A 22,422-nucleotide genomic window follows, 5' to 3' on the forward strand; every position below is an offset into this window, starting at 1 on the left:
ACAAACAAATAAGTACTATGGGCCTACTATGTGTCAGGCACATGCTGGGTGTGGAACATAAAGGCTTGTCTCTTGCAGGCCCCTCACAGGAAGTGTCTGCTGGACTCACTCCTGTCCCAGGTGCCCAGCACATGGGGGAACCATTCAGCTCATTCCTGTGTCTCTGCTCCCTAACCCCGGAGCCCTGCCTTCACCACTCAGGATATTAGGGGGACTAAGTCTCCCCTGAATGCCTTCACAGTCTGCAAACATGCATACACGGGAACCTGTCCCTTTCTCTCAGTGGGCAGTTTTCCGAGGCTTGCCCCACTCACAAGTTCTAAACTGGGAGTGGCAGGTAGCTCCTGCTTACCCACCACCTGTTCATTTTCCCTGCGTGGGCCAGAATCCAGGGTTCCTGGTAGAGGGGAAACCATGCACCTCACCGTCAGTGGACATGGTTCTGATCAGACCCTGGCAGCAGGAAGGGTTTGGTCATTAGGACTCTGGATTCACCAGAGTACCCTCTCTCTGCCTGTCTCCGGCCCTGCACTAGGCGCTCTCTGTCCCTGCCTCATTCACTCTTCACAACAGCCCCGAGAGGGAGGCAGGGACAGTCACTTCCTCCACATGAAGAGGCTGACTTGGGTAAATTAAGGAATAAGCCCCAAGTTACAAAGCCAGCAAGGGATAATGCTGGGGCTTGAACTCAGGCTGCGGAGCTGAAGACCTGTGTACTCTCCACTGCCCTCAGCTGCCTGCAACCCATCTTTAAGGAGCCCACATGGGTAAGAAGCCCCAACTACTCAGCGATGTGAGCTGGAGCACATAGAGGGGCTCCAAGCAGGGAGAAGGCCCAGCTTTCCCTCTTTGACCACTGCTCCCAGCATTCTCACCTTGTGCTCCAGCCAGTCTACTCACCAGTACTCGCACCAACCACCATACTCTCAGGCCCTGACCTCCCATAGCACAGCTTGCCCCTTTATCCTTACAACTAACTCCTACTCAGCCTTCAAAACCCAGCCAGAGTTGCTCCCTCTGAGAAGTGCTTGCAACTCCTCTCTGTCCCACCCACTGAGTCAGATGCTTGGGCTCCCAGAGTGCCCACTATGAGGCAACACTGAGCGGGCCTGTCCGCCACCCCTCCACCCCCCGCCAGCTAGTCCCACAGGGCAGGACTATTCTGTTCTCGTGGGCCTCCCAGAAGCATTCAATGACACTGTCAGCTGAATCACGCCATGAGGGAGAATCAGAGGTGGCAAGTGAGTTGGGCCCTGGAGGATCTGGAGACAGGCAGGGATGGACAAGTGTCCTGAAGCAGAATGCAACATGGAACAAAATGGTTTATAGTTACTATTCAAATATGTCTCAGTTTTCTGGCGGCATCAATCTTCACCATGTATTGGGCAACAGAAACATCTAAACTTGCTTCGCAAACCCCACCACCTCAGAAGTGAGAGACTAGACCCCAAGAAGCGGCCTGAGTCCTAAAGACCTGCAGGAGGGAGGAGCCACACCGAAGCAGCTGCCCACGGCCACTGCCTCCAAGGGCCTGACCCCAGCTGAACCGGATGCTAGGCTTAACCTAGCCCAGCGAACAGCTGAGGGACTACGTTTAGGAAGTCACAGGTCAGGCCTGACAGTTGGATCCTGAGTGGCCCAGAGCTCTGATGGTGACTGGGAGTGATGACTGGGAACGTGGGTTGATGGGCTCTGACTCCTGGGTCTGCCACGTGCATGGTTAGCTGTGGGACCTGAAGCAAGTACAGGTCCCTGGACTGTGGATCCCTCCTTCCCACTATGGACATGAAAAGGGCTGATGTGTGTAGATATGACGCGACAATGCACGTGAAATGCCCCGCGCTCGGTGCCTGAGGCCCAGCAAACAGGCGGGTTGCCCATTACAATCACTTCCTGTCCCTATAAAACACTCACCGAGCAACCATCTACCAAGCAACAGACAGACCCTCGTTTTCCAGGGGGAGATCAAAGAAACAACTCTCTCCTCACCACGCCCTAGGCCGTGGCACCCAGGGATGTCCAAGGTGTCCACGACAACCGAAAGCCAACCCAGAGGTGTCCTCAGGGGACGGAGATCGCCCCTCACTAAGCTCCACCTGCTCACCGGGTTTGCTGCCATCCATTAAACTTCATAGAAGACTGGCCTGTTTATAGCTTCACCTGTGAGCAGCGTGGTGGACTGAACCATAAACCAAAAAGCAGTCCCATCCTGCTCTCACTTCTTAGTGTACCTAATTTTACCTAAATGCCTTAGAAGTGATCAAGAGACAGAGAAACTTAAAGTCCCAAGCGGAACACAAGATCAAGGTGTGTGAACGAGGCTGTGGCCGCCCCTACCCTCGACGAGTACCCTCATTTCTCCTCTCGCTGCACCACCTTTGCCTCCACGACCCCACCCATGTTTGCCTTACTCAGCAAGGCCAAGGTCCTGGAGGCAGTCAGATGGGCTTCACTGCCAGGGCCACATCCTTACCAACTGATGTTGAGCAAATTATTAATCCTCAGCTTTCTCATCTGAAAAGGAGAGGTACAGTGGCTGCTGAACCTCATAGAGCCACCAGGAGGCTTCAATGTGATGATGCAGTTAGAGCTTCACACGGTCCCCGCATGTGGAAGCAGCTCCATAAGCTGCTATCACTGCTCATTTTCAAGGCCTCACTGAGCGCCCACTGTGGGCCAGACCGTGCGTCTGTGAAGGACCGGGGCGTAAATCCTTCTGGCTTTTCAGGTCGTGAGTCTTTTACAACTACTCAACCCTACAGGTGTAGCAAAAGCGGCCAGGCAATATGTGAACAAATGGGCATGGCTGGGTTCCAATAGGCCTTTATCATAAGATCTGGCGCTGGCCGGGTTTCACCCCTGGACTGAGTGTGCAGCTCGGCCATCCCTGAGCTAGACACATGCTGGCACTGAGACTCAAACTCAAGGCCAGGAATACACTCTCTTCAGGGAGCTCATGGTGTGGGTAGGGACAGGCAGGAAGATACATCATGACGACGCCACATGGTGACCATGCTCAGAGGTAAGGGGTGAACAGGAAGCGTGAAGCAGGAGGCTGGGGGATGCAGCCTGCAGAGTTTGGCCCACACGCCCGAGCTGGCCTTGCACTGGGGGAGGTGGGGTGGGCGGAGGAGGCCTCAGTGGGCACCAGGGCACCTGACGGGAACTCACTGTAGCTGGAGCAGAATACCACTGGGGACTGGAGGAGGGTGAGTGCCAGATAAGGGCAGAGTGTGGAGTTTACCTAAGAGCACTGGAGAGATGCCTGAGGAGCTTAGCAAGGCTGCTCCGGTGTGAACAAGGGGAGAGGGAGGCATCGTGGCCAGTCCGGGTATTTGTGGGGCCCCTGCACTAGCGATACTAAGGCTCCCGGGCAGGCACTGGGCCAATCTGGGCAGAGGACCCCTGAGTCCAGCGGCGCAGCCACACTCACTCTCCCAACACCTGCCTCGGGCCAGGGGCATGCTGGGAGATGGGGAGGTGGGCTCTGCAGGCTGGGGAGCACCTGGACCCATGGGGTGGCACAGGGAGAAAGAATAACCAAGGTTCACAGGCTCCGGATTAAGTTCCTGGGTGGGTGGGTGGTGACTGCAGCTTAGCAACAGCTCGGCAGGTTTGGGGGAGGGTGACCGTCCATTTCAACAGCTGACCTTGGGCGGAGGGGTCCAGGCCACACAGAGGTGGGTAAGGGAGGCTGGAAGCGCTCACTGGACGTGAGCCCTGATCCTCAAGCCTGGCTGTGATTGAAAGGCGGGGGGGTGCGGAAAGCAAGGGAGGGCGGGGAAATGCAAGAAGCAGGGGTATCCCGTCCTCCCAACAGGGTCGGAGGGGGACTGATTTAGCTGGGGAGGGACTGGGCAGAATGGGGACGGTTTTGTTTTGTTTCAATTAAGGGTGGGGATGCCTTGGAAATCTTAAGGATGGGACTGAAATCAATAAATATATCTTGAGCACCTTCTATTGAAGATGACAGAGAAGGGTTTAGCTGTTGGAAGCCCAGGGTGCAGTGCGTGACTATGCCTTGGCCGGAGGGTGAGTGGAGCTGAGACCCCATCTCCTAGGGCTAGATGGGTAGGAAGACCAAGCCTACAGAACATCTTCCCTCCCAAACCTGGGCTGTGGGGAGCCGCTGTGGCCCCAGGCACGGAGGTGCTGCCTGGGTGAGCTGCAGATGTGCTCTCCTGCTCCCTGACCCAGACCTTGAGGCACCAAGGCGATACTAATTTAGCTTGCGGCCATAAATTCTAGAAAGGCTTATGAGGAAGCTGGCCCCGGCCTGAAGGGTTAAGGGACAGTCAAGCCACATACCAAGCCAAGGACTCAATCCTCCCCAAAAAGTTCCCATTAGAAGCAGAGATCAAAGGTAGTTACCAAGGTCTGAGCTCCTGCAGGAGGCAGGATGTTTACTCCGAAAGAACATTCATATGTCCTTAAAGGAATTACTCTGTATCGGGCAAGGGGAAGGAATGTGGGGCGGGGTGCTATTCAGCAAAAACAACAGCGCGGGTGTAAATTGAGCTTGGAAAATAAACTCGGGGCTGCAGCAGTCATGAGCTGCAGTCCTCCCGATCCCATCGTTTTTGTGTCTGTCTTTTCTCCATCCTCACCCCTTCCTCAGGACCGTTCGACTCTGCTGGTGGGCTCCGGCACTGGGCACTGGGGGGATTTCTTAAGAGTGTGTGAACATGCCCTGGCCGGTGTGGTTCAGTGTTCCAGCTTCGGTCTGTGCACCAGAGGGTCTTGGGTTCAATTCCCAGTCAAAAACACATACCTGGGTTGCAGGTTCAATCCCCAGTTGGGGCACATGTGGGAGGCAGCCAATTGATGTGTCTCTCTCACATTGATGTTTCTCTCTCCTTCCCACCCCACCCCCTTCCACTCTCTCTAAAAATCAATGGAAAAAATATTCTCACTGCTCAGGTGTGGATTGACAACAACAAAAAAGAGTGTGTGACCCCTGTAACCCCGGGCCCCATCATTAACCCAGCTCCTAGTTGCCTTGCCAACAACCCGCCCAGCCCCTCCCTGCACGGATCCAATCCAGGGGCCCGCCTCTGTGGACAGGGATTTGCCAGGATAAACTCACTAGAAATGACACCTAAGCTCCCACCTAAGCCACACGATACCAGGTGCGAGGTGCTCAGAGACACCTAGACCACCACTCCTTTCATAGATGGGGACAAGGCTTGCCCAACACCCAGCAAGTGGGGTGACAGCTGGGACTGTGCCCGGCTAAGTCACCGCCTCTGGAAGTAAGCACTGCCCAGGAAACTGTAACTGTTCCAGGGGGGCTGAGACAGGGCCCCCTGGCCCTCACCCTGCTCAGGATGCACCTGGCACCTGCATGTCTGCTCTTTGCTCTCAGGAATTTCAGCCAATGACAAAACATGGGACGAGAGGACCCTCCCAGGCGATCTCTCTCTGCCTGTGCCCTCCAGCTTGTGCCCTGGCAGCAGAGGTGGGACAGCTGTTTGCAGAGGGAAGTCAAGGGACCGTGCTGTGCACCCCACTTCCCACTGCGCCTAGGGTTCCCCAGGCTGGGTAGCTCGCTGCTCTAGTTGTTTTAAACTTATGTAAACCAGACTAGGAGCCACACAGAAGCTGCCTGAAGGTTACAAACAAAACAAGGAAATCTGAGCTCCTTATTTTTCTGACCAAAATTAACCTTGACTTGGCCCTGAACCCCGAGTCCTTTTCCTCCCACGTGGTATGGACACCCAATCCCTTTCATGTGTTTCTCAGTGGCGACCCTGGGCAGGCTCTTGAGCAGGTCCCCGGGCCATCTGTGGCTCCCCCGGGACCTGGAGGAGGCCCCTGCGTGGTGGGTGTCCCCAGACATGAGCCAGCGTGACTGACAATCGTGCTCGCTCTCTGCTCTGCTGCCCGTCACAGGGACACTGTCACCATTCCCAAGGAGACAAAACCTCACAGCTTTTCCCTTTCCTGATCTCCAGGCTGCAAGGCTCTTCATTGCTGAGAGAGGGGTTTTTACTTGACTTGTTTGGTGACCACCAGGCGCCTTGTGTGCGCCAGGCCCCAGCCACGCAGTTGGAGACCCTGTCCCTGCCCTCAGGGCCTCGAGGTTCACACAGGACATCAGGCCAAGCAGGGGTGCAGGGAGGGCTGCTGACATCTGCAGGGCTGTGGGGAGCTTGTGCATGGCTCACTACGACTCTCCCACCTGTGGCGTTTCCAGCACATGATGTGGGCCATGTCCCAGAACCTGTCTGTGCTGAGATCTGTGCTCTTGCCACCAGCAGGGCCAGGGGACCATTTCCAGGACAAAGCCGAGAGCTGGCCTCCCACTCCCACTCTGCTCGGGCAAGGCGGATTTGGCACAGCACCCAGGGTGCCTTCTTCACAGGGGAAGGGCAAATGTGTCACTCACATTCCTGGGAGACCAGACACACTCTGAGTAGGTGGGAGAAACAAGCCTGGACCACAGCCATCCCCAACCCACTGTCACCTGTCCCAGGGACCCCAAGGCCTATGCGCAGCCGGAGAGTATGTTGAGGTCTCAGCCTGCAGCCGCCGGGCAGGGAGGACAGCCTGTGCTCCCCGGATCTGTGTTCAGGCCCCTCCAAAGCTTCCTGGCTGGCAATGGTGATGATTTCTTCCGATCCAACAGGCCCACTCAGTGAGCTGGCACCCTGACTTACCCAGCTCACTCACACTGCCTCTACACCCTGGGATCTGAAAAGGGAGCAAAACTCCCAAATCTTTGGAAACCAGGGTCTGGAACCAGCTGCTGACATGATGCAGTTGGGGTGAGTGGTCAAAGTGTCAAGTAACCTAGCCTGGGTCTCCGTCTCTGTCCCCCCTCAGCCGTGAAACCCTCCTCTGAAGGGACCCAGACCTTGCTGTCAGAGTAGGCTAACCACTGAGAGCTTCAAATGGGACTTGCCGAACACTAGGTATTTCACTGTAAGAGCCTCATGAAGTAGTACAATTATCTGTCTTTTATAGATGAGGAAACAGTCCTGCCAAGGTTTAGTCACAGAAATTGCAAGAAGTCTTAGAAAAATACTTTGTGAATAGACAGGTCGTCCCTGGGACATGAAGCAGGAGAAGGAAAATTCTAAAAGAACCAGGGCCCTTTGACCATGCTCCCGACCCCGTTCCTCCCACTAATAGGGGGAGGCCCTCGGGGGTCCCACAGACAGGCTGAGTGCAGGGAAGGGTCAGCTGGAGAGGCGCTGGCTCCCCTTCCCTGGTCCATGACAGGGATCCCAGGTGGCTGGGGCTCACCTCCATGCGGGCCTTGTACAAGTCCTTATCTTTCAGCTTCCCCTTGAGGTGTGCAAGCTGTGTCTCTCGCCTCCCCACTAGGCGCCTCCTCTTCCTCGGGGAATTCAGCTCACCCAGGTGGGCACCAGCAGACTGGGCGCTGGCGGCAAGCTGGAAGTTCTGGAAGGTGGGCAAAGGCAAGGGTCCTCACTCAGGGTAACGCTGGGGAGGGAAAGGGCTAAGTCCCTGCAATCCCAAGAGAAGCCAGTTCCTGGTGGCCAAGGAGCTCCAGCTGCAGGCCGCTGCATGGGGGCCCCCATGCTGTCACTAAAACACATCACCCCCACAGCAGCTCTCAGGACACCTGGCTCTCAGGCAGGGTTGCATTGAGCAGGAAGGAAACAGGTCCCGAGGTTACACTCCTGGACCTTGGGCCACGGTCACTGGGGTGTCCTAGCCCCCACCCTCTCTACACACGACAGGCTCCCACTCACCTCCTGCCTGACGTGCTGCAGCTCCAGCACCAGCTGACCCACCTCATGCTTGGTGGCCACCAGCTGCTCTGTTTTCTGCTCCCTGAGGGCAATTCAGAGGACGCTTGGTGAGAGCTTCCTCAGAAGCACCCAGAAAGCCCACCATCTTGAGAGACCAGAGGGGGAAGGAAAGGGGACCTTGCTAGTGGGGGTGAGGAGAGAGTTTGCATGTGGGGCTCAAAAAAGCTCCCGACTCAAATGTCACTTTTAGGTTTTCAATGCCTGCTCTCGGGCTACACACATCAGACACTGAGTTTTCCTCTGAGGGTGCAGGACAGGTCAGGAGCCCCCAGAAGCCACTGTGCCCCTCCACCACCAGGCAGGCAGTGAGGCCTACTGACAGGGAGGTAATGGCTGGCAGCCCCCAAGACGACGGGCCAGGTGACATCACTAGCTGCAAGAAAGGGGTACAGACTCACCAGAAGGGGCAAGACACTTCCCCCTCCAGCCAAGGACACACATACCAGTGTGTGGCCACTGGAGCCCCACACAGGGCCTGAGGGCAAACAGCAGGCTGCCTCTCTAAGCCTGTAATGTCTGGACTGGCAGGAGCCCAAAGCCCCCGAAGAACCCCTCCTGTGCTGCACCAGGTGGGAGCGAAATTTTCCCTGGTCAAACGGACTGAGCTCGGAGCAGGACCCAGCTACTCTGGGCTCAATACAGAGCTCTCCTGTCCACTGCACTGCCTGGCAGTGACCCACATGTGCTAGAAACGTGCTGGTGACACACACAGAAGAGCAGACAGGCTGGGGCACTGGAGGACTCACAGTTTCTGGCTGACGTGGCAAACCCTGGCCTTGGTGTCAGCCAGTTCCAGGGCCAGGTGATGCCCGTGCTCGCTGGACAGGACACTGGTTGGGCCGGGTGCGGACTCAGCACTGGAGGCCTGGAGGGGGCAGGGCAGCTGCTGTGCCCGGAGGTGGTCCCGCTCCCGAGTCAGGTCCACGATTATCTGCAGCAGGGCAGACAGGGCGTCTCAGTGCGTGCTCCTGTGCCCGGCACAGTGCCTGCTCTAGAACTTGGTGAAAAATTACCAAAAAGTGTAAAAGAGAAGATGTCAGCTGACACCCGACACTGCAAAACCAAGAGGGAGACATGAGAACAACGATGTAATTTTTTAAAAAGCGATGACATATTTAGTGAGACAGAAAGAGGCGTGAATGGAGCACGACTCCAAGTTCAACTTCTACCCTGATGCAGGTGATTCGGAGGTAACTGTGCATTTCAGGGAGAGTGCCCACGTCCTGTCCCTGTGGAACCTCGGTCAGGGGTCGGGGTGGTGTGCGGGATTGAGAGGGAGAGTGAGGGTGAGGAGAGTGGCCCATAACTAGGACCCCAGGCCCCTCCCCACCTGTCCCACCAGGCTGCTGGGCCCCCTGCAAACACACCTCCCTGTATTCGTCTCGCTCATCTACGAGCCTCTTCACGTGAGACAGCATGTTCTTCAAGGAGGCCTCCAGCTCCTCCCGGGACACGTCTGGAACCTCCAACATCTTCAGGTCCAGCACGTTCTTCTGGTGTTGGGTCACCTGAGGGCACACATGGGACGGTGCTGCAGCGGCTGGGCAGGGAGCAGCTGCGAGGGCCCAAGAGCACCTACCTCCCAAGGGCAGACCTGAATTTCATCATCCCTCAGGACTCTTTGGGCTGCATTGCAACCCCCTTTTATTACAAATATCCTGCTGGCTGAGCAGAAAAGACAATGAGTGGCAGACCTAGTCCCCAGGTACATACATTTTCAAAACATGTGGACACACCAGGGAAATCAAAAGGCAGAATGGTTCTTAGGCTGACAGGTGGCCACTTGCCCACATGAATGGCTAAGTGTATTTACCGCAATGCTGACTTTCCCCTAGACTACAGCAAGCTGCATCCATCTGCTGCTCCAGTGCTGACTCAGAACCCAGCACCCAGCACCCATGGTGCCTGGCGGCTGGGGACCCATCAGCCCAGCCTGTCCCCGGCACCGGCACAGGGAGCTGTGTTCAGCTGCCCCTGCCAGTCACACACCTGCTCCTATGTGCTCCTGCTCCGGTCTTTTTCACGCCTTTATCTCACCTGTCCGATCAGACTGAAGGCTGAACCTCATCTCCTAAGATACTTAAAACATACAAGGCTGCTTCTGGAAGGGAGGGTGTGGGAGTGTCAGGGAAACCCATTTTCAGGCAGGGGCTTGCCCCACAGGCCCAGTTTCCAGGGAAACCACTTCTCTGATGTTACCACCTCCGCCAAGGTCAATGCAGAGGGGCCGTCCTCAGTGCAGAGCCCTTCTCACCCCACCCCAGAAGCAGAGTCCATGGTGACAGCCCTTCTGGGACCTGGTGGTTCCTAACCTCCCAGGTGGTGGCAGCCTGTTTCTCTGCCATGTCACTGACACAGAGCATCTTTCTCCATGAAGATCAACCATCTGAAGCAGGGTGACATTTGCCAGAATATATTTTGAGGGACTGTACATCAAATTCGAAGCCCCAAACCACTTGACAGTACTTAAAAGTAGTCTGATTCCATATTAGGCAAGAAGAGGAGGCAGAAGACTTGAGTGAGGAGGTTTTAAAGAATATTTTAATCTTTGCCCCCATTTTATTTTAGCATGCTGATGACTAACCTTCCCAACAGGATGGACATTTCTGTGGTGTCTTTTCCCTAGTAAAATCACGAATGGGTGACATAGTCTTTAAACTTTTCCCTGGTGGAGAGAGCCTACCTCCTGTCTTCATGGGAGTGGGGTCCACAGCTGAGCCCCATGAAGCCACCGACACACCTACCTCCTGAATATGGGCCATGATCCCGGCCTGGGTAGCACTGTCCAGCTCCTGGATCCGGTTTATATACTCCTCTCTCCTCTCACACTGTGGAGGGTAACCCGTGTCAATGGGAGCATTTTGCCAGTGAGGCAACCTGGGCCCAGCCCACCACACAGTTTCCAGACCAACTGCCTGCCCAGCCCCTGGCTTCCTCCTTTAGATTCCTCCAAGAATGTGTCCTCCCTACCGCCCCTGAGACTGGGGTTTCTCTAGAAGTTGCTCTGAACGCCTACATCCGAATCACCTGGGTTGCTTGTTTATTAAAAAAAAAACATCAGGTAGAAGACACAGGGTGAAACACTAAAATATGCACGTGAAACGAGCTCTCCAAGAGATTCTTAAACTGGTAAAGATCAAGAACACTGGGTTTAAGCCTGGGAGCGGCAACCTTCTATTTCAAAGTGCTGGGTGGTAAAAGTATCTTGGAGTCTGGGGGTCGTTTGGTGTCAGCTCTACCATTGTGGTGCGAGAGCAGCCAGAGGTAACACATGAAGAAACCAGTGGGACTCTGTTCCCGTGAAAGTTTATTTTCAAAAACAGGGTGGGTCACATTGGGGCCCCCCCGCTGTGTGTAGATTCTGACCTTTGCTCTAGGTGTCTATACTGGGGAGAATTTGCTAATGGCACCCTGGGCTGAGGAACCCCCACCTGCTTGTTGCCAAAGGTGCCCTGGTACTAGCATTGACTGCCACCTATTGATTGGTCCCCTCTCTGAGGAAGCCAGGAATGTATCGTGTTGGGCTGAAGGGAGCGTCACTCCTACCTCACTAAGGGGGAGCTTTGTCCCCACAAACCCAAATACGAGGTTGCTGAAGGCAGGCCCCCTCCACCCCTGCCCAAGCCCTACCTGGACAGCAGAGCCCAGCACCAACACCAACAAGTTCTTGACTTCCTCCATGCTTCTGCCTAAATCCAAAGAGCAACATATTTTATTAGGCTTGTCTGTTCATAAAATCTCACTGGTGAGACACCAGTCTGCTGGGGAGCGGGGGGCGGGGGACCAGATAAACTTAAAAAAATCATTTCTCTACCCATGATTTCGACTTGGGTGTACACATTCCGTCTGTTTTCCACGTATTGGTTTGTATATTATTTAAACCAGATGAGAACTCTGTACATAGCTATCTGTGGTCCTTTTCCACTCAAATCTGTCATCAATATTGTCCCAGGATAACCCATGAACTTCAGCATCAGCATCTCTTTTTAGGGAGTGTGGGAAGCAGCGCCCAGTGGCAGAGGCCTCTCGGCAGGGAACAATGAGCCGACTCTAGAACCAGGCTGCGCACAACTCTGCCTTTCATGGTGTCCACTTCAAACAGACCATCCCCAGGCCTGTCATCCTGCTCCGGCCTCCCCACTCTGACATCTACCCTGCCACGGCCTCCTTCTGCTTCTCCGTTTCTGTGTTTGGCTGGAATGTTCCAAAGAAAACCCCAGACAACCTACGGACATCACTTTTGATGGCCTCACACTTATTTTGTACAAAGGCCACAGACTTACTCAACCAATCCCCTTCCAGAGGCTCAATTTTTCAATGTTTTCATCTAAATGATGCTAAACACGTTAGCGGCTAGCTAATTTTTAAGAAGAGGGAAGAAAATTAGTTTTAAAAATATATTTTAAAGCGAGAGGGAGGGAGAGAGAGAAAAGACGAGCATGGATGTGAGAGCAGAACATCAATCGGCTGCCTCCTGTACGCCCCCTGCTGGAGATAGAGCTGGAAAGCCGGGCATGTGCCCTGACCAGGAATCGACACAGCAACTTTTGGGGGCATGAGATGACACCCATCCAACTGAGCCACACTGGCCAGAGCTTAAAGGCAAGTTTTTAATGCAGATTCTTATTTACTTCTTTAGGAGAAACTCACCCTTTGACCTTCTCCTACTGCCAAATTGCCCCACAGAAACGCTTTACCCTTTTACTGTCTCACAAGCAACAAGCTTATGATAAGTCCCATTTGCCCGGACCCAGACCAACACTGTCTTGCCGCCCCTTCTCAGCTCTGCCAAGCAGATAGCCCAAACATGTCCTCTGTCATCATTTTACACTGTCTATCTGATTATGCATCTTCGTGTGCTTATGAGAACCAAACACTTGATAAACAGAGTCAGATGCTGGGGCTCTAGACTTGGCTTGGTTAGCAGGAGCAGTGTGACCCCAGGAAGCTGTACTCTGGCCCCCATCCTCAGTTTCCACACCTCTGAAATGGAGACAGCTAGCTTGGGTGATGTGCAGAGGGGGTTGGGGGTTAAAAAAAAAAAAAAAGTATAGTTTTCTAACTTTCTAATCATATCCTGCTCTATTTGGGGGAGAAGGAAAGTGCCAGAAATGGCATTGTCTTCTTGAAAGACTTACCCACACCCACTCACACTGTGCTAAAATGGCCCAAAGTATTACCACGGACCCCGGGATGAAAAACACAAACTCGTGCCCCGAGGATTAGTGCTGTGGGTCATTTTGGGTCCCTGGGTGTAAGGTGTGGATGGAGTGACAGGCAGCCTCATCCCAATACCTCCCAAATGAGACATCGCTAAGAACAACCTTCCTGAGATGGAGACACTATGGCTGAGTCTCAGAACTGAGGACTGGGTATTCACTGACCTAAACTGCACCCTCCTTGCTGTCTCCCAGCCTGGGGAGGGCGGGAGGAGCGGGAACCGGACCACAGGGTCCCTATGGACCATCCAGGTTCCACTCTAGCATATTAGGGATATGCTGGATACGGGTGGGTGCTGCAGATCCATCCCTGCCGGTCAAACCCTCGCCTTAATAAGTGTAGAACCTCCTCAGTGTTAGGAATGGAAAAGCCTCAAAGACGCCTATGAATTCTTTCCCCTTGAGGCTTTCATTGGGCCTCGGAGGCTCCAATCCATAGTCGTTAATAAATATAATCACCACACTGACTCACTTCCCTATTGGTGCGGAGCTGATGATCAGTCACAATTTCAGTTTTGATAAAAAGAAAATGCACACATGAGTGTTAAAAGCCTCCAACCAGCCTCACCAACATCTTTCCCAGCTACAGTGCTAGTGCCCAGCCCATATGCCCATGTGATGGTCCCTCCTGCACTATCAGTCCCCTCCCCTAAGCCCTTGGTGGATATTAGAGGTACAGTCCCCTCCAGCCATCACCAGCTCCTCTCCCACAGTGATTCACCTTTCCCAGGCCAGGAACTTGGCGCTGTAACCAGCAGAGCTGATATAAGGGAGAAAGTGTTTGGAGGGCTTGGCTCAGCCAAAAAAGAAGGGAGAGTTCACACAGAAAATCTTTATGTATTCTGTCCAGAGCAGAGGCCGCGAAGCATCTATTATACCATACTTTAGAATAACTTAAACAGCCCTGACGACCCATTTTCCCAGACACAACTGATGGAAACAGTATTAAAAGTGAAAACAAGTGTTCGGTAGGCCCACTGCTAGTAGCAAGAGTGTAAGCAAGGAGACTAGAAAACCTGTACATACAGACACACACACAGATACACAGACACACAGACGCACACACACAGGCATACACGCAGTTACACACACACACAGACACAGGAACACAGACACACAGACACACACATAGACACAAGCTCAAAATTACAGTCTGAGGCTGCTCAATGAAAGAGCAAAGGGTTCTGCTCCCTTAGCACCTGAGTCACATGCAGTGACAACCATGAGCCATGCATTCATTCCTTCAATCATTTAGTTCATTCGTTCACTCACACCCATTAGGCATCAAGAGAAGCTAAATCCCACCCAGAGTTCTGTTAGAAAAGCACGGAATTCCTGTTTGCTGAGTTTTGTTAGCAGAGGGGGAAACGGCTTAAAGGTAGAGAATTAATTTTAGAAAAATCTTCATGGACAAAAATTATTCAAAATAAGCTTTTGGGCCATAAGCAGGGCACTAGGAGATTCCGCTCTGCCTCCTCCGGGTGGGGCAGCCCTGTGCTTGTTCTCACCAGGCTGCGTGAGTAAAAACATGCGCTTATCACAAACACATCCTGTGATTTTTATCCCTACAGGTTCCTATGAAACTTATAAAAAGAGAGAGAAAAGCTGAAGTTCCCTCTTTTCTCATGGGAGGCCGATGCCCAATTTCTCTCCAGGATTTTAGGAGTAAGAAAAACTGCTATTTTCATAAATCTACCAGACTGTGGGTTTTGAATAGTTTCAAACATACAAGAGACTGTCTACTGGGTTCCTGCCAGCGATATTGGCTCAGTGACACAGTTAAGCAGGCAAAGAAAAGAAACAAACCTACTGATAACTCCCTTTCCAAGCACCCATGTGGTCTGGGTGCTGGGAGCTTTGTCATAATCAACACAGTCCTCTCAGCTCAGACCAAGGAAATCAACAATTAAAAAAAGCTGAAACCCAGCCGGCGTGGCTCAGTGGTGGAGCATCGACCTATGATCCAGACTGCAGTTCCATTCCCGAACAGGGCACATGCCCAGGGGCGTGCAGGAGGCAGCTGATTAATGATTCTCTCATCATGATGTTTTTCTCTCTCTCCTTCTCCCTTCCTCTCTGAAACCAATGAAGATATATTTAAAAAAAAAAAAAAAAGGTGAAAAATGCTAAGGGAACCTGGAAGGAGGACATCTAGTCTGCAGTAAGAATCAGGCAGGGTTTCTTAAAGGAATGACCTCTGAGCTGAGACCCAAAGGATGAGGAGAGATCTAGGATGCAGGCGAGCGAGAGCATCCCAGGCACAGGGAACAGCATGTGCAAAGGCCCAGAGGTAAGAGAACGTGGTGTTTGTCCAGGAGCCGTGGTGCAGGCAGATGCTCACAATGCGGCAGGGAGGAGATCTGCCGCCCTTTTCAACTCACCAGGGAGCTACCTGACAGGTACAAACTAAGCTCCGACTTTCTAGAAGATGTCCAGGAGCACATTTCATTCAGTCTTTCAAGGTCACAGTGAGTGTGCGAGGCTACAACTTGGAACCCTTGCCCTCTCAGGCCTCAGGGCGCAGTGGGACATGACAGGATTCCTGGTGAGACCTACCACAGACTGAAAGAGCATCACAGGGCCCGTGGAAGGGAGATGTGAGCTCCCTCAACAGATTCATGTTTTTTTGGTAATCCTCACCCGAGGATATTTTTCCCATTGCTTTTTCAGAGAGAGTGGAAGGAAGGGAGGGGGGACAGAGAGAGAAACATCGATGTGAGAGTCACATTGGCTGGTTGCCTCCCACATCCACCTCAACTGGGGGTAGGAGACAAACCCACAACCGAGGTAGGTGCCCTTCTTTGGGAATTGAACTTGTGACCCTTCGGTGTGAGGACTGACACTCCAACCACTGAGCCACACTGGCAGGGCCCTCAACAGAGTCTTACTTTCTTACCAAAGGGCACCCATCCCGTGACGGTGACATTGATTCCGCATATACTAAGGAGGAGAGACCCTGGAGAGCCCACCGCAGCAATGGCCTTGCATGCCTCTGCACTTGGACTTGGTCTTAAGGAAGAAGTGTGCTCTTGGCTCCATGCCTCAGAGTAACAAACCCACCCTTTAAAATCGCATCGAAATGATGCCGTGTTTTCACTGTGCTGGCTCCAAGCTGGCAGCTGGAGCTCCGTGTCCAACAGCTGCCCAGAGCCAATGGCACTGCCAAGCACCCCGGAGGCAGCGTTCACTCACCAGACAGCGGGTCCTCGCCGATCACCACGACATCGGGCAATCTCATGAGGATCACCTGCCTGAGAACATCCTACAGAAACAAAGAGGAAAAGGTACCAACGAGAACAGGAAACAAAAATAAAGGACTAAGATGACCGGATGAGCGTGCAGCCACGACACGGCGACTTTAACACACCATAGAAGAGGAAGGTCTACTTAGGATAGAAACAAATGTGAAACGTCAAAGCTAATTCACGTCTGCCTCGATCGTAACCAGGTAAGCCTCATGTCTGCTTCGGCACAGAGACCTTGGGGAGAGAAGACATTTTACACGTCAGGGTGGCAGGGGAAGGGGTGAGCATCTGTTTAAAAGATGTCTTTATTTTTATGGTTTGGTTTGCTTGTGCAGTTGAAAATATGGAGTGAAAATGAGAGAGATGCTGCTGGGTCTCCATAGCCTGATGACCCAGGATGCTGGCGCCCAGCAGGTCTCTGGTACACGCTATAGATGTGGATACTTCCATCCTGTACAGCAGCGACTTCCCTTGGACAGGGATAGGTCACAGCTAATCTGCACCCGTCAGAGGGGTGGCGGGGGAAACGAGCTGCCTTCTGGCCCTCACACCAAGGGCCTTTGACAGCGAGGCCAGGCACCAGCTGTCAGCCATGCCCATGCCTGGGCGTCTCTGACAAGCCCTCCTTGGAGTGTGCAGGCTCGCACCCAGACCCACCACTGCGTTCCCAGAGCGCCTCCAGGGCAGGTTGTCTTCGCTGTCCTGATGGGCCTTGGTTTTTACAAAGCAGAAGATAAAAATCTAATTTTACAGGAGACGAGTAAGGGGGGAAGTTCCAGAGTATTCTTGGCCTTACGAAAGTGGTCACTATAGAAATTCTTGACCAAAAAAGCTCTTCTTAAGCCATTTAACAAGGTTTCCCTACTGCATAGCTCCCTGCATCTCTGCATTCAGCATCCTGCCAGTGAGCACTGGTGAAGAAAGGGCCGATTACACAGCCAGCCCCGTGGAGCAGCCCAGAACTCTCTCTGGATCATCTGATGAGAATGGCGGCCTGGGACACGCAGGCCAGGGGATGCCAGAGCCTCCAAACAGCTTGTGCATGGACTCTATCCCCTCTCTAACTGTCTTTCTGTGGCTCCTGTCTGCACCAGAACTTGGGGGGAGGGATGCTACACCACAAGGTGCACCTCACCCCAACACAATGGGCCCCTCTCTACTTGGTGTTGGAGGCAGTTTAACTTTATTGTCTGGGGTCGCATGTCGCCACATCAGAGAGGCTGGTGTTTTCCTAAACATGTCTCACTGGTGAATACCTGGCTTGGACAGAAGTCTGAGGTGTGTAACAGCCTCAGCCCTCCTTCAGGCCTTGGGAAAATTCAACATGAGAAAACTGTCTCTCAAGTGAATGGCTCATGAAAGTGTTCCACAGTCCCACCCAGGGCAAAACACGCACCACGAGCAAAATCAGCAAAATCCACTTTCCAGCTGCTCAGTCAGCACAAGGAAGGACTCCTGCCACATGAGCCCTGAGTCCTGGAGGCTCTGCCCCCCTCTTGCCTTCATACACAACTCAAGCGCTCAGCGCAGCTTCCAGAAGGTCCACGTGTTACCGATGCTTGACCACCCAGAGCCCCGTCTGGTCTTGGCTGTTTCCCCGACTGCCCCCGTGCAGCTGGAGTTAGGAGCCTTGTCTCTGGCCCTGTCAGCACAGTTTGCCTCCCCTGGCCCTTAGCACAGAGCATCAAAAGCACTGACTCACCATGAATGGTGCCTGCAGCCAGGAATCAGGCGCCTTCCATGCCCAGGCCCAAGTTCAGTGGCAACACCACCCCCTTCACCCAGCTGCCCCCGCCCGGGGCCAGCACAAGGGCAGCACTAGCTGAAACCCAGCAGCCTATAACATGCCCGGCCCTGAGTGTGGCTCCCCTTGGCCAAAGAAATGAAGCCACTTCAGCCCCACCGTCCCAGCTCTCCCAGGACCCACCTCGACCCCCAGTGCCTCCTCAGTGCAGCTAGCGTTTCTGACTAAAAGGATGGGGCCGGTTGTACGCCTCCTAGAGGTTGCCCAGGGAATCACGGTGCTGTGCTGCCAACAGGCCATGGAATGAACACAGCTGAGCGCTAAGAACAGGTCCCAGGCACAGTCTGGCCCAAGATCTCAGTGGAACCCCAGCGTGAACCTGGGACATGTTATTGAGCACTCAGTGGTTCTTGAACCATGTTTCCTGGGGTCCCAGGAACCAACAGAAATGCCCTGGAGGGAGAGGACAGGGCTGAGCAGAAGGCACTAGGGTCCCCCAACCCCCACATCAATCAAAATCATTGAACTTCACCTCAGATCTTAAAAAACTTCATATGGGTGAAAAAGTTTCAGTGCCAAGAAAACCAGGGTCCTGGGGGACAGTTTAGATCCATATTGCTTCAGTGCTGGCCATATAAACACCATAAACATCAAAGATTTCACCCAGCCTTCCCAAGGCCCTTCCCCATCAGGCCCTCCTACCCACTGACTATCTGCTAATGAGGTATGGTGAGCACTGGACAAGTGGACACTCCACACGGTGAACTCTAGAGCTCCTGTGAGCAAGCTCAGGGCTCATCAATTACAGTCCCAAACCCAACATAACCCTTCTGTGCTCCCATATCTCCTTCAACCCCTTGAACTGCTGCTGTACAAAGACTCACCGAGCTGTGGACAAGAACCACATCAGGGTGCCCATCCCAGAGCCCATCGCAACCACTCCCAGTGCAATTGGTGCTTGGGGTCACAGTGGTACCTGAGGCTCATCTTTGGGGCTCTGTCAGCACCAGACATTAATGCTCTGGACATCGCTTGAAGAGAATTCCCTGGACAAAGTAAAGCAATCCAACACCCGACCCTTCTCACAATGCAAAAAAACAACATGCAAGTGAAAAAAACAAAACAAGTGTCATCACGTAGGGGTCTGTCCTTGAACACAATGTACTCCCGGCTTCCTGTGGGGAAATCATGTGAGTGACAGCACTGCCAGGGGCACAGAACTCCTGGGGAACTGAGAGCTGCCCTCACCTTGTAGAAGGTCTTGATATTTCTGACCAGGATGCTCAAGTTCTCAATCCGAAGGTTCGCATTGTTGTTGACGTGCTGGTGGATGGGCTTCTTTCCAGGCCTGGGATCACTGGGGGAAGAAACAGGAGAATGGAAATGGCATCTCCCAGCTTTGCCGCACCTCCCTGCCCGGCGGCGGATAGTCCTCTCCAAGTCTAGGTGGGTGTGAGGCTGTAACGAGTGTGGCTCCAGTAAACCTAATTCTGCCACTGCTGAGCCGTGGACTTGGATGAGCCCCATCACTCCCGCCCCACAACAAGGCCCTCAACCTCCTCAGGCCTTTAATCACAGTCACTGCCATTCCCACTTTTAGCAGCACCCACAAACCACCACCAGTGCAGACCCCAAAAGTTACACCGTGTAAAAATCAATAACCTACCCCAAGATATATTTCAAGATTAAAAGGATTAAAAACTGAACATACCAAAATGTATGAACTATCAAGAGAGAAAAGGGGGAACAAAGGAACATTTTCTGATTTACATCAGTAAAAATCATTAATGTTCCACTTCACATGAGTCCTCTCCTCTGTCACCAGCATGGGTCTCGGGCAGGTCCTGCCTGTGATTTTACATCCCAGGGACACAAGTCACCTGGAAGAACTGGCATCATCAGAACTGCGCACTCTATGGTGCCCAGAGCAGCCTACAAGAAATGCTAACAGTAGTTGATGTGGGAAGCCCCAAAAGTGTCTTTTACTTTCCGCTCCCAGGCAAAAGTCTAGTCTGGTCGTGATGAGACTAGAAATCTGAATCAAGTGACTTATAATTCCACTCATCTGTATATGTGAAGGATATTTCTCAAAATTCTGTGTCAAAAGAAGGTTTCCTATCTGAAGAGAACGGGCTCAATAGGACCATTTAGCTGCCACATCTCCTGCTTTTCATGACAAAGCCATCCCCCCACATGACTGTCCCAAGACACAGGCAAGGATATCTAATTCAAATGAGGGCTGTGTTCACGGTTCCATCTGTCCCCAGCCCTGTGATAACGGTGCTGAGAAATTTCATAAAGTGTCACATGTGCTTCTTAACATAGCAGAACTTAGAGAACATGCAGGGCTTTTCTGTTTCGTTGTTACTGTCACCTCAGCTTTCCTTTAGGTCAGATGGGACCACCCCAACTGTGCCAGGAGCCAAAGGGCCTCAGCACACACCGGGATGCTGGCTGCACCTAAAAGACACTACACGCACCCAGGGTAGGGCCGGGCTCTCACCGCCTCTGCTTCCCCCATCAGTTCTGAAGGCAGCAGCTAACTGCAACAACACTGCAAAAGAACCCCAACATTTACTGTGCGAGAGGCCCTTCACTGAATTTAGCCTCAGGCCAAATGTGAACTGGCAATGAACTGGCATTTCTCAAAGGAACGGCCAGCAGGCTTTCCTGATTTACAGGCAAGTGGTAAAAGCTTCAGGAATTCCAAAGGTCAGGGAAGAGCCCTGCCGGGCATAGCTAAGTGGTTGAGCTTCGACCTGGGATCCAGGCGATCGGGTTTCGATTCCCAGTCAGGGCACATGCCCGGGTTGTGGGCTCGATCAATGACTCTCTCATCATTGATGTTTCTATCTATCTCTCTCCTTCTCCTTTCCTCTCTCTGAAATCAATAAAAGATATATTTAAAAAAGAAAAAAAGGTCAGGGAAGAAAGAAACAGTGCCCGGCCTTTGTTCTGCCTCTGCCTGGGTGTAAAAGCTGAATGGAAAGGCTGGGGACACTACTAATTTCCTTAATTAAACAGTCCTGGGCTTGGGTAAGGGCAGGTTGAAGTTTCACTCATCACTGCACCGATGGAATCCAGTAATTTTCAGGGTCTAACAGAATGGGGGGGGGGGGTTAGCCAGATCTGGAACATCCAGGGGACAACCTCAGGAAAACTCATTTTCGCCAATGATTTTGGAGCAGTGCTGCCAAAGCTAATAGATATGTCGTTTAGAATCTAATCACAGGCTTCTGAGAGCGAGACCTTAGTCCCTCACAGATGCTCCTGACCCACCGACTCCTCTGTAACCAGACACTGTCTGTTACTCTTCCTGGATCCCCAAAAGGTTTTTGTTTTAATTTCATTGCTTAAAGCACATTCAGTACCCGAGTTGGAAGTTAACTGCACCACCTACACCAAGTGTTTGTTTGACAGTCCTTCAATTCCAAATTCCCGTCATCAAACAAGCTGCAAGCCCGCTGTCCTGGAGCTCTTCTCGCCCCAAGGAGTGGCAGCAAAGGCACTCGGACTGAGACACCCCTGGGCCAGTGGAAAGACCCTCCCATAGCAACCGCAGGTCCCATTTCTACACCCTTAAAGCAACACTTTCGTAGACAACTTACATTTGTAGCATGACCTGGTTCAGAAAGATGCCATCCACCAGTTTCATGTAGAAACTCAAGTTGTCGCAGTTGCCGCTTTGGCATGGGTCCAAAGTTTGAACCTGCGAGGGGTTGGGGAGAAAGGCAGCACAAGTCACCCCGTGCACATCCTAAAGCTCTGCAGACAACCACAGGCCTGTGGGCTGAAGGGGTCCCCCAACGCCCACCCATGCTTCAGTAGGCACAAGGCCCCCCTTTCCCCAGGGCCCCCTCACTTCCTTCTCCAGGCAACAGACAGGAGGCAGCAGGAGGGACACCTTCCTCCCACTTTTCTCCAGCACCCAGAAGGGGAAAAACAAAAGTAAAGGGAACTTTTCAACAAATTTCTCATGTCTCTGATCTATTGGAAGTCACTGTGCCCACCCCAGACTGTACACATTCCCACTCTGAGACCCCCAATCCCACCCATCACTGCCATTCAAGGGCTGGTCTTGGGTTCAAAAACTAACTACACGAGGATATTTGGGGAGAGTGAGTCCTATTCCTGGGTGGTCAATCCACAGGGGCCACGGCGACCACATCGACCCTGTCCACTCCTGGACTGGCAGCCCAGCACCCCGGTAGGGACAGGTGTACCCACAGGCCAGGGCTGGGGCACTGAGGGGTCCTGCACAGGGAGCACCGACTCCAGAGTTGGAAACACCTCCGGACCCCAGGCCACTGTCCGGACCCCAGCTGGGAACACCTGCTAAGACCCCTGAGTCCCCGGACTGCCTGCCACCCGTAGCCCCCACCCCGGCAGGTCAGGTCTGCAGTGACCCGAGGGGGGTGGGAGAGGAGCCCGGG

The 22,422-nt window shown here is 53.1% G+C and overlaps 1 protein-coding gene across 1 annotated transcript in view; it reads right to left on the reverse strand.

Moving 5' to 3' along the window:
- LOC308552034 (protein Daple-like) overlaps positions 1–22,422 on the reverse strand; it is a gene marked incomplete at both ends in the record, with an annotated part of 61,594 nt that overhangs the window by 38,956 nt on the left and 216 nt on the right. The window contains 9 exon segments of the mRNA XM_081163001.1: positions 7,249–7,407; positions 7,722–7,803; positions 8,528–8,712; positions 9,149–9,289; positions 10,526–10,609; positions 11,412–11,470; positions 16,193–16,262; positions 19,238–19,346; positions 21,598–21,698. Coding sequence (XP_081019127.1) covers positions 7,249–7,407; positions 7,722–7,803; positions 8,528–8,712; positions 9,149–9,289; positions 10,526–10,609; positions 11,412–11,470; positions 16,193–16,262; positions 19,238–19,346; positions 21,598–21,698 — 990 coding nt within the window.

This window comes from Miniopterus schreibersii (genome assembly GCF_964146895.1).
Source record: "Miniopterus schreibersii genome assembly, contig: HAP1_SCAFFOLD_76, whole genome shotgun sequence".
NCBI classification, from domain to species: domain Eukaryota; kingdom Metazoa; phylum Chordata; class Mammalia; order Chiroptera; family Miniopteridae; genus Miniopterus; species Miniopterus schreibersii.